Source organism: Epinephelus lanceolatus, chromosome 12, assembly GCF_041903045.1.
Source record: "Epinephelus lanceolatus isolate andai-2023 chromosome 12, ASM4190304v1, whole genome shotgun sequence".
Taxonomy (NCBI): domain Eukaryota; kingdom Metazoa; phylum Chordata; class Actinopteri; order Perciformes; family Serranidae; genus Epinephelus; species Epinephelus lanceolatus.
Genome location: NC_135745.1, coordinates 17,004,252 through 17,016,428, shown reverse-complemented (window position 1 = coordinate 17,016,428; position 12,177 = coordinate 17,004,252). Strand labels below are relative to the sequence as shown.

Genomic DNA, 12,177 nt, shown 5'->3' with positions numbered 1-12,177 from the left:
AGGACAGACTGTACATAAAAGATTTGACATGATAAATAAAGATTGCTGGTTCTTTTCTATTACAACACCCACGTGTTTAAGAAAATGAGCGGTGGAAATGGTGACAGGCCGTTATGACTCTTATAACAGGCTTATTACTGCAGATACAGTGTAATAGCTCATTCTAATAACAAAATGTATATGATCCGCTGAACAGCTGTTTTCTCAGTCTGCCGGATAGGCTTCACTGTGTGACTTGAATTAAAGCCAGCTGTGTTTTACATCCAGCCATCCAGGCTTTATAACGGGCTTATAACGGTGCATTAAAGGTGAATTAAAAACCGTCACACGTGAGTTAAAAATAATAATCAATGCGATTAAAATGCAAATTACCTTCTTCTCCATACTGATCATAAACTTCTCTTTTCTTCGGATCACTGAGGACTTCATATGCCTCAGCGATTTCCTTAAATTTCTCCTCGGCGGCTGCAGACTTGTTTTTGTCCGGGTGCCATTTCAACGCTTGTTTTCTGTATGCTTTCTTAATATCCTCATCTGTAGCTCCTTTAGAGATACCCAACGTTTTATAGTAATCTTTGCCCATTTTTCACGTCTCCCAGATAATAAGGAATAAAAAAAAGGAGGAGGATAGCCCTGGGTGAGGAGCTGGCAGACTGGGCTGATGGTCGACGGATGGTTGTCACAGCAGTGAAGCGGCCTCAGTCTGGACTAACGAACAATAAGTAGCCCCAGACAGATACACAGTGCAGGATGAAAACCATTTAGAGGCGGTTAGTCAACGCCGTGGACCTTCTGCTATTTATCCGTGACTGGATGACCCTCTTTAAATAGCCTCGGCTACCTCCTCCCCTGCATCCACAGCGCCAGCGTCAAGTTAGACACAAGGAATAATTCTGGTTCCGGTGAGCGCAGCCCCGGTGTGTGTGTGTGTGTGTGTGTGTGTGTGTGTGTGTGTTTTGATATTAATCAGAATGGACCACAAAATGATCATCATCATCAATGGCCGGACTAACCAACTTTAGGGTCCTGGGGCAAAAATGAGCTGCTGGCCCCCCTATTAACCCCCCTGTCTGCTATGTGGACAGGATTATAAAAATAAATACAAGTTAATCTAGTAATAGGCACCATGTAAGTGCAATATCAAATGAAAAATCTTAGGTCTTAATATAGATTTTTGACACAGGATCACTCTTCAACATGGGGCCTTGAGACCAGGGGAGGCCAAAGTGAAACCAGAACCTCAAAGTTCAGTTCCAGATGTAGGAAAACCTCAATTAAAATCTCGTTGACATTTGTAACAATTCTAATAATTAAAAATACAGCCTGTGGACAGAGTCTTTTAATTAATTAGTAGGTTGTAGGACTCGTTCATGTGTTTAAATAAGGACGATAGCCTTTTGAAAAAGTATCTGATATTATTGTCAATTGCTAGCTGGTAGAGAATATTTTAAGACTTGTAAGACTCATAGTTTATTCCAGTGACTTTATATAAAGATTGATGACGTGTCTCCACTTCCACTTACTGCACAAAAATTAAGCCAAAATATCGCGAATACTGATGCAACCATTGTGCACTTGTAATTTCATTTGGAGCCAGAGTCGGCGCAGTAGCAATCATCACAATATCAAGTTCCAGCCAACCTATTGCGAGCAGCACCTTTGCTTGCCAGCACACAGATTTGCACACAACTGTCGATCATGACATCACAAACCCCCTTTTTATCAGGTCTACATCAAATGCTACGTTCTAATGGCGTGTGTTTACTGTATTCACGAGAACAGTCCATGAACGCCACCCCTGTCGTGCTATTCATGACCTCATAAGTGGAATTATTCAGAGAGATCCTAGTTCACAAGTTCATGTTCACGACTTCCCATGTCGTTCCATTTGAACACAGCAGAATAATTAGTTTTAACCAAACTTATCAGAACAATGAACACTGAACATATCAGCGTGATAAGAACTGCCTAAAATGACAGAAACCATCTTTGGGAAAAACTTATTTGACGTTTACCTTGATCTTTATAGTTTGGCCCATGTCCCATCTGCTGACATGAGGGGTAGAGATTTATGACCTATACTTCAGCCAACCACCAGGGAGTGATGGAGGAGCTGTCATGTCGTCTATCTTTATCATACAGCCAATGGTATATTCTTATAAATGATTCATACCTGAAGATAATAAATAGTTTGAGCTACCAGGGGGCATTTTATTTTGAAAGCTGGCTAATGCTGCGTGTCATTCACTGTACACATTCAGGTGTTTATTATGTTATAAACATGTTAGAACCTAAGGAACGACTATGGGAATACTGTAGAAATGCCAGGATGCTTACTCATTCATTCATTCATTCATTCATTCATTTTCCATAATCGCTTACCCTGTCGGATGCTTACTCATTTAGATATAATTATATTGTGTGTAGGCTACTGTATGATCACTATAGCTCACTTTTTAGTTTCACATACACAATAAATCACCATAAGAATAGGCCACTATTCATGTGAAGTCTGTTAATTGTACAGCATGTTACAAACTACAAATATTAACAAAGTGTACCCCTGCAACAAATGAACCTGTGAAATGTGCATGTTTATGTGTAAAATGTCCCAAAATCAATGTAGTGATTTAATTTAATATCTGTGAAATGTGCTGCACATGTGATTTCACATGTGAACAGGTGTTTTCACATGTTTTGCCATTGTTTTGTTTTTATGTAGATCCTAATTAGCCACTCTAACAACAACACTGGCTATTTCTCCTGGAGTCCATATAAATATATTTACAATATTTAGTTGAAATGTCTGATACCTATGCAGATTTACATATGATAAACATGACAATTGTGATCAACTAATGATTTTTTATGGTATTTCTATTTATTTAAGGGGAGTTAATGGGAGGTAAAGGTGATAAGATGTACAGACAGTATATTTAGAGGTATGCAGACATTATTTTATTTATTTATTTATTTATTTATCTGGGCTTGGTTAGGATGGGGTTTGTATATTTAATATCTAAGACTGCTGTTTATTTATATATATTAATGGTTGCAAATAAGTTTGGGATAGTTTTCTGTTTAAATGAAACATGAATACTGAGAGGGGGGACAGGATTATATAAGTTTACACTCTGTTGATGCTTTGTTTTTATTCATTCTTTCATATATGTATTTATATATTTCTTTCTGTCCTTTCCCATCTTTACAGATCCTGGGCCCGTGTTGGATTAAATGTTTAGTTACATCTGTTTGTTTATTTGTGAATATTTGGACTGTCATTGTAAATGAATGGAAAATGGAATAGGCAATTGTGCACAGCAAACCATTCACCAATAAAGGCAGAATATAGATATTATGCTGTTGATCTTGCTTCTTTTTAAATGTACACTGTTTTTAAGTTATAATTATAATCCCCTGTCTGTCTCTGAGCTGCCCCACATGTAGAGGAGGGGGCACAGTGATGTCTAAAGAAGATGGTGATGATGTTGAGCTGTGCTCTCTTGCAGCCGCAGCGCCACCTGCTGCACCACAGAGGAACTGAGCTTTTCTCTTTGAGCTGCTTACAGAAAGCGCCCATGCAGCACTGGCACTGAGCCCTGCCAATGAGTCAGCGTCACAGCAGAGCTGCAGGTCAATCGTTTCTGATGATGATTATCAATGCATTTACATCTCACTGAATGATACAGGCTGCATGCTTTTCAGCATCTTAATTTCTAGTCTGGAGCTAATTTGTTGCTAAAGAAACCATGGATCAGTTTCGGGGTTTATTTGCTAAACTGGATCAAAATAAGGATGGGTTCATATCAGTGTCGGAACTTCACAACGAAATGAAGAAATATGGGATCCTCTCAGCGGATGGAAAGGTCCAGGTAATATTCTTATTGTCTTTGTTTTGTATACTGTATGTGCCGGGCTCTAATTTCATTCATGCATTCACCACAAACCTGCTAACTGAAGAGGTTTTTGTCTTCTCCTAGAATATCATTGACTCTTATGACAAAGACAAAGATGGCCTGTTGGATTATAAAGAATTCCTCAGCTACATGATGGACAGAGAAAAGAAATGGAAAATTTACTTTCATGACCTTGACAAGAACAAGTGTGGTGAGTGGTCAGAGACTTACCTCCTAGAGAATGTTTTATTTATCAAGGAAATATAAGGAAGTGCTACAAAGTGCAATAGCTTTACTGAATAGGCCTACATACTGTAACACTATGTGATGATTTTTTAATATGGTTTATAATATAGTTACATTTCCTGTTTGATCTCCTTTAGTTAGCATGCTGTGTGTTTACTACTGTTGTAGAAGGTGGGTACTCCCACCTGTACATATTCTTCATAGACTCTACCATAAATATGAATTCTTTTACAATAAACTGTATTTTCAAGGTCAGACAGGAAAGACTACTTGTTTATGGTACACAGTAGACAATAGGACACTAAACAGCACTGCAGGCTGTGACCCTTGCACTCAGTTTACACTATCACTTCTCAGAAATATGATAACTACAAGAGCAGTACCAGTTCCTGTTTGTAATCATGTGCATTTCTTCTCTGATCAGGAGTGATTGACCAGGACGACATCATATGTTTGTTTAAGGAGCTAGGAGTGGTCATATCAAAGCCGAATGCAAAAAAAATAATTCAAATGTAAGATTTGTTTTTTTGCCCACTACCTCATGGATTCATTGTTGTATTTGAAGAAGTATTTCGTTCATGTGTAATATAAACTCTTTACAGTTGTAGTACTGGGTTCAACTGAGTTTAGAATACACTGAAGCACATATTCACACTCACACTGCCCTTATATCACTGTACAATAAAGTGCACTAATGATATAGTGGCTTGATAAGTTATCACAGATTACTTTATAAATGGTTATACATCTATTCATGCTCCGTGATCAGTAATATACACCACAATACAAGTAAAACAAGTTTGAATAACCAGAGGTGTGGATATAAATTATGACTTGGATTTGAGCCAGACTCAAGTCACAAATTTGATGACTTGCAACTTGACTTGGACTTACACGCCAGGGACTTGTAACTTCACTTGGACTTGACCCTTTTGACTTGAAAATCCTTGATACCTTCCCCCAAGCCCAAAAATGTAAAAGTATGTTATTTAAAAAGTGTGTGCCACGGATCAATTCTTTTCCCCTTAATTTCCCCTATCAATAAATGTAAACAGTATTTATTTCCAGCCAACACTTAATACAACACTTAGTTCTCCAGAATCGCATTGTTTGAACCACTCAAAAGGCATCCAATTAAGTTGCAGGAGAGGACCATACAGACCTAACGTTACATTACTGAGCGCTGGTTGGAAAACATCATACCAAGGCTAATGTTACCAAAGACAATTTTGTTCATGTACAAAAACTAAATGGTGGTCGATAAAACATGAATTGCAGAATGCAAAATATGCGGGTTGAAATTACAGACAAAGATGCAACAACTTCCAATAAACTTAATGTAACAAATAAATAAAAATGTACAAAAATCATTCATGAATCTTGTACATTTAATATATTATTACTCTGTTATTAAAATAGAATTACATTTGCTGAAAAGCGCATTATGACCTGTTTAAAGTTTAAGACTTTGGACTTGACTTGGGACTTAGCTGCCTTGACCTGCGACTTGACTTGGGACTTACCTGTCTTGACTTGGAACTTGACTCGGTACTTGTCAGTCTTAATGTGAGACTTTGCTCTGGACTTCTCAGTCTTGACTCAGGACTAGACTTGGGTCTTGGCTTAGGACTTGTCAGCCTTGACTTGGGAATTGACTAAGGACTTGACAGTCTTGACTTGGGTCTTGATTTAGGACTTACTTGTCTTGACTTGAGACTTGCCTATCTTGACTTGGGAGTTCACTTAGGATTTGCCTGTCTTGACTTGGGATTTGACCAGGACTTCTCAGTCTTGTCTTGGGACTTACCTGTCTTGACTTGGGACTTGTCAGTCTTGACTCTGGACTTGACTTTGGATTTGCCTGTCTTGACTCAGGACTTGCCTTGGGACTTAAGAATAGATGGATGGTTTATTGCCCTGAGGCGTTCTCCAGTTTAGACTCACTAACAGGCAAACCTGTGTCTTTCTATATTCTCATGGCCCATTACTGATTAATACTGACTTTATCAACAAACTCTCAAACCCTTTATTAATATGCCTTTTTGTAAAGTGATATCAGGATGATGTTTTAGAGGCACTTTGATGACAAAAGCTGATCTTTAAGATTCTTTCATTACAGTACATGATCAAACAAACCAACACGTATTTATCCACCAGGATGGATAAGGACAGTTCCATGACAGTAGACTGGGGTGAATTCCTGCACCATGTCATCCTCAACCCTGTGGACAACATCGGAGAGCTGGTGTCGTCATGGAAACACAATCTGGTAAGATCTTCTGGCAGCGTCACAGCCGTGTTTCTTTTGATGATGGTGTGCAGAAAACAATGACACATCCACTTAAGCATGAGCAATAACAGAATGATTAAAGGATGATGAATGTAATTGCTCATTTCGTCCTTCTGTAGGTTTTCGATGTGGGTGAGAGCCGAGCAATGCCCATTGAGTTCCCCGAGGAGGCGTCAGATTTTGGTGCGTGGAGGACGTTTGTTCTGGCTGCAGGACTGGCAGATGCTGTATCCCGAACTGTGACAGCCCCAATCGACCGCCTTAAGACCCAGCTCCAGGTCAGCTCCACTCTCAGGTGCTGCTTTGTTACTGAGATGCATGGGTGGATGTAATCGGCTTTTCATGAGCTGACACATTTATGAATGTGTGTACCCAAAAAGGTGTTACTTGCAACACTGGAACAGTAAATCAGACTAATCTGATATGCAGAAACAACACCTAAGATAACACCTCCTAGCATGCATGACACTGACCCAACTGTTGTAATAGCTGACAACTTTAATTTTCTTCTTGTAAACATCACTTTGGGTATGGGTACATGAAATCCATGGAAGCACAATGAGCTTTGGGATACAGACCATCTCACTTCAACTTCCTGTGAGATAGCGGAAGTAGCAGTAAGCTAGTTAGTCCCAGAGACTGTCTGGGGTTAGTCCCAGTGGCTACTCTTGGTGGCTAACTGCTAACGCTGGTTCTTTTCGAAAGTAATTTGCCTTCAGTTTAGCAAATACTGATTGATGATGAATGATGATTCTTTTCTGTTTTTTTTTTTTTTTTTTACAAATATTTAACTAATATTAACTTAGCATTTTCTAAAATGTCTTTGCGGAGCTGTGGTACCTGTTGCACTGTGTGTGTCTGTAACAACTAACAACCAGTCTGACTTCATTCTCAACCTACATTAGAAAATTTCTCGTTCTAAAATAAACTCACCAACAAACCTTGAAGTATGTATTTATTCATTACGCCTGAGAATGTGTTACTGATTTACTGTACTTCCTTTATATCATAGAAAAAAATGAATGCCAAAAGTTATTTATTTTACTGCTAATTTATATTACTATTACTGAAGTCTGCTGCTAAATTCAGCATCACGTTTCGCTCAGAGCTACAGTTAATCCTGAATTATGTTAAATGTTTGCCGAATGTGTTAGTATCTCTTAATAAGACATCAGAAATCAGAAATCAGAAATCATCTTTAGGGGGCATCAGTGGCTTAGTGGTAGAGCAGGCGCCCCATGTACAAGGCTGTTGCCGCAGCGGCCTGGGTTCGACTCCAACCTGTGGCCCTTTGCTGCATGTCACTCCCTCTCTCTCTCTCTCTCTCTCTCTCTCTCTCTCTCTCTCTCTCTCTCTCTCTGTCTCTCCCCCCTTCACACTTGTCTGTCCTATCAAATAAAGTCAAAAATGCCCCCAAAAATATCTTTAAAAAAAAAAAAAAGAAATCATCTTTAGAAGGAGCAGCTGTTTACCTAAGCTAGCTCAGGCCATGTTAAAGTTAACAATATTTTAACGGAGCAAGGCAAGCTAATTGCTAGCTTGCGCAGTTGAATGGCAGATGGCAGAGGTATGATCACATAATCCCGTTTGAGCTATAACACGTGGTGTGTTCCACGTTTTATTTCCCAGTTGTGCTGGGAAAGAAGAACAGTGTACTGAAACAAACTTTTACCATTGGAAATTGCAGGTTTTGGTTCAGTGCCTGAAGTTGCATCCATAATTCATGCAAGGTGTCATGGGGGCTTGGAATAAGGCGGATACTTGTTTGGCTTGGTAATATGACTGAGAAAATGTGAGAACAGTGCAAACCACAATAAAATATTAACAGATTAGACGTTAAATGCTCCTCCAGAGACATTAACCCCACCATAGACGCATTCTTCTCTTTTTAGGGGGCAAGGGATCTTTAGGGGAGGTAGCAGGTCAACAGTGCCACATGGAAGTGGTCTCCATCATGTGAAAGCAGGGGACCTTAGATGCTGTTGAAAGCTCCGAATACATGTAATTGGTCCTTTGAGCTCATAATATTGTGTTACATATACTGCTCCTAAAGGTCGACAATGAACTTCCGTGGTTAGACCCGCATGAAGTCGTTGAATGTCTTTGGAGGAGCATTAAACATCTGATCTGATGTTCTTTCATGTGGTTTTCCAAGCCAGACAAACACAGCTCAAACTGCAAAGACTGAAAACTTGCGTCTTGATCCATGTCATAAAGTGCTGAACCTGTATTACTGTGCGGTGTCAGTGATTAAAGATAACCTGTTATCAGCTCGCCTACCTTGTTTTACATAATTTGCCTTTTGTTGATACTGGAAGAGCATTCAGTTCACAGTTTATTGCATAGAGCCAAACATTTACATGTATGATTTACATGTATGAGAAAGAGACCGGCCAAAGGGTTCATAAGTTTCGTCACATGTTTTATGTGCTGTTGTCTTGCAGCTGCTGGCATTCAGTGTTTCTCAATGTTGTATTTTATACACTTAATGCATCATAAGTATCCCTGAGAACGAGCTCAGTCTATGAAACATGTGTTTCTCTGTAGATGACACAAGAGATTGACAGCAGTATCTCACAATTGCTAGTCTCTGTTTTGTTTTATACTGTTGCTCTAAAAAAAGTGACACCTTGTTATTGTGTTATCAACAAATACTTTTCAGGAAGCATCATCACCTTGTTGCACATTTATTGTATCTGTCTATGAAGGTGATTCATGTGAAACTCTTCCCTGTGTGTTCTGTAGGTTCATGGATCCAAGGCCTTCTCCCAAGGCTTACAGGAGATGAGAGCAGGTGGTCTGCGGTCAATGTGGCAAGGCAACGCTGTCAACGTGCTGAAGGGAACACCGCAGTCAACGCTACAGTGTCTTATCTACGCCCAGGTGAGGCAAACAGCAGCAGGTCGACTCTGTGGTGTGAATTATTCATGCATCAGTTTCCTGTTTCTAACTGACAAGCACACTCAGAGCTTCTCTACTTTGTCCAGATGAAGGTGTACACCCAAAACAGAACCCAGGAGACTCTGACGGTGCAGCAGCGTTTCGGCCTGGGTTGTGTGTCTGGTGCTGTCGCTCATGCTGCCTTCTACCCTTTAGAGGTATTAGAGATCAGTGGCAGGTCTGAGTGCTTTAATATATCTGTCCTGTCCTATGTTTTGATATAACAGCTTTACATCAACATTGAAATGTCATGTCATTGTCAGTTTAATCATGAGTCCTTGGTTTAATTTTTGCAAACAAATGAAAATACTATGGCGATAATTGTGTAGCATCTAACAATTAAAAAATATAATGCACTTGGGTGCTTTAGGCAATCATCAGTTTTGGGGTACATGTACTTTACTAGTACTAGTTAGTATTTAAATTTTATGCTTCCTTATACTTCTACACCACTACATTTTGGAGGCAATTATTGTACTTTTCATGTCACTACATTTACTGGACAGCTTTAGTGATGAGTTAATTTGCAGATTATGAATCCAAAATATATATCAGCCAATAAATCATGATATGCTATTATAGATTATGATGAGATGACAAATGAGCTTCACCTTAACCAGCTGCAAAATTAAGATTGTAATATTAAACATTATTCTGAAACATAATTTTGCTTAATGAGTACTTTTACTTTTGGTACTTTAAGTATATTTTATACAAGGGCCTAAGTTGAGTTTCAACACTGGGGGTCCTCTCCCAATTTTGAGCATCAAACATCCACATGTGAGGGGGACCAGTCCCCTGAGTCCATCCTGAAATCTATACCTATATTTTTGATGCTAATACTTCTGTACTTTTACTTAAGTAAATTTTAAATACAGGTCTTTTACTTGCAACAGAGGATTTTTTTTACACTGTAGTATTACTACTTTTACTTATGTAAAAGACCTGAGTACTTCTTCCACCACTATTGGGCGACAATAATGTGCACAAAGAGATGGAAAAAAATCTGCACACTGCTATCTTGTAGCCTTATTCATGGGCACAAACATTTAATGTATAATAAGAAAAGAATTGGTAAAAATGTTAACTTTCACTTAATTCGAGAGGTGAAACAAGAGGTGAATATAGAATTTACATTCCCTTTTGCTGATGTCACACACTTCCATGTACTCTCATCACAGGATACTGAAATTTTTAGTTACCTTTGTGACACCCACTCCTTTTTAAGTGCCATGAAGCAGTTTCCCCAAACAATGGCATCCCAACTGCTGTTTAACTGAGAGTCAATCAACACATCAATAGCTCTGGTCCTTACAAGCAAAATGGGCCATCATGCTCACTTTTAACCCCTCCTTGTCTGTTATTATTGTGGTAACACAGTTATGGTAATGCAAGTATCATGTTAGCATCAGTGTTTGGGTGTGTCCCATTTGCCATAATGAGGAAGGGTGGTGTAAAAAGTCTCCAGAAGTCTGATAAAATGCAATTAGCAACATTTTTTTAGGCAAGCCTAAATTCTACATATATATACACATGTAGAATTCAAAAATCTTGAACAAATTATTCACATCAAATACATCTTTAGTTTCACACGGTCCTGGTTAAAATAAAAAAGTGATACATTTTTTTAATAGAAAATGTTAAGAATGAAACTCCTCATCTGTAAAAAAGTATTTCCTAGTATGGAACCCCTAAAATCCCAAAAGATAATTATGTTTGTGCATCAATGGAGTTATTTTTCAGTAACCTTCATTTGCATTTCTCCTTTACAGGTGCTGAAGGTGAGGCTGAATCTGCAACAAGCTGGCACCTACCAAGGTGTTGTGACATGCGCCCGATCTATTTATACATACGAGTCTTTATCCTCCTTTTACAGAGGATTCAAGCCGAGCATCCTCTGTATGATTCCCTACGCAGGTGTGGAGTGTGCAGTTCATCAGGTAAGACAGAACAGCACTCAGAAATCAAACATGTTCATCTCACAGATTTTAGATATCCCTAACTATTTGCTTCATATTTGCAGTCAATCATGAACTGGGCGAAGAGTGATCCAGCCTACAACAGTGACTCCAAACTGTTTTTCTTCAGTTTTGTGGCCTTTGCTTCTGGACAAATGACCAGTTACCCACTGGCAGTGATCCGCACTCAGCAGCAAGCACAAGGTAAACACTATGTTCTGTGACACATTTTGAGATTATTTAAAACTATTTGAGATGTTTTACTCATCGCCATTTTCCTTTTTTTGCAGCTTTCAGTTCAGATTCACGTTCAGCTTCAGGTGTGTTAGAAGGACTCAGAGGGATATATGAAAAACGCGGGATTAGAGGATATTATAATGGAATGGGAGCCAGTTTCGTCAGGGCTATTCCATGTGCTCTGATAAACTACACTTTAACTAGGAAATTTGAAAATCTGGTTTCCTGAGCCAAGTCTTGAGATGTATCAGAGAAGAGGTTGCTTTCTTGGGAACTCAAAGAAAAGAAAAACTGTGAATTAATGTTGACTGAGTGTCTGGAAAAAGCACTGGAATTCTGGAAAAACTGGGAAAATGTCTGATGACATGCATTATCGTGTGATTTAACCTATAATACCTCTAGCTTTTTTAAAAGCTTGAGTTAAGTGAACAGTTTACAACTGACCAAAAATATGAGACATGCTGAAGTTTTTAATTCCATGCACCTCACTGATGCATGATTTACTGTAAATTCACAATGTGACAAATATATTAATTGCCCACTTGATACTGGGCTGTGTAAATGAGGATGTGTTGAAGTGTGAGCTGAACATTAAAATGTTATTTCATTA

At 38.8% G+C, this 12,177-nt stretch overlaps 2 protein-coding genes across 2 annotated transcripts in view; one reads left to right on the top strand and one right to left on the bottom strand.

The window, feature by feature from the left end:
- The window catches only part of dnajb4 (DnaJ heat shock protein family (Hsp40) member B4), a 6,687-nt gene extending 5,795 nt beyond the window's left edge, over positions 1–892 (bottom strand). The window contains exon 1 of the mRNA XM_033650321.2: positions 373–892. Coding sequence (XP_033506212.2) covers positions 373–583 — 211 coding nt within the window. The 5' untranslated portion in view covers positions 584–892. The remainder of the gene's footprint in view (positions 1–372) is intronic.
- The window catches only part of slc25a24l (solute carrier family 25 member 24, like), a 25,703-nt gene extending 13,526 nt beyond the window's left edge, over positions 1–12,177 (top strand). The window contains exons 2-11 of the mRNA XM_033650319.2: positions 3,212–3,872; positions 3,981–4,107; positions 4,567–4,654; positions 6,300–6,411; positions 6,552–6,710; positions 9,178–9,315; positions 9,420–9,530; positions 11,145–11,312; positions 11,396–11,534; positions 11,621–12,177. Of these exons, the coding sequence (XP_033506210.1) occupies positions 3,750–3,872; positions 3,981–4,107; positions 4,567–4,654; positions 6,300–6,411; positions 6,552–6,710; positions 9,178–9,315; positions 9,420–9,530; positions 11,145–11,312; positions 11,396–11,534; positions 11,621–11,796 (1,341 nt within the window). The 5' untranslated portion in view covers positions 3,212–3,749 and the 3' untranslated portion in view covers positions 11,797–12,177. The remainder of the gene's footprint in view (positions 1–3,211; positions 3,873–3,980; positions 4,108–4,566; positions 4,655–6,299; positions 6,412–6,551; positions 6,711–9,177; positions 9,316–9,419; positions 9,531–11,144; positions 11,313–11,395; positions 11,535–11,620) is intronic.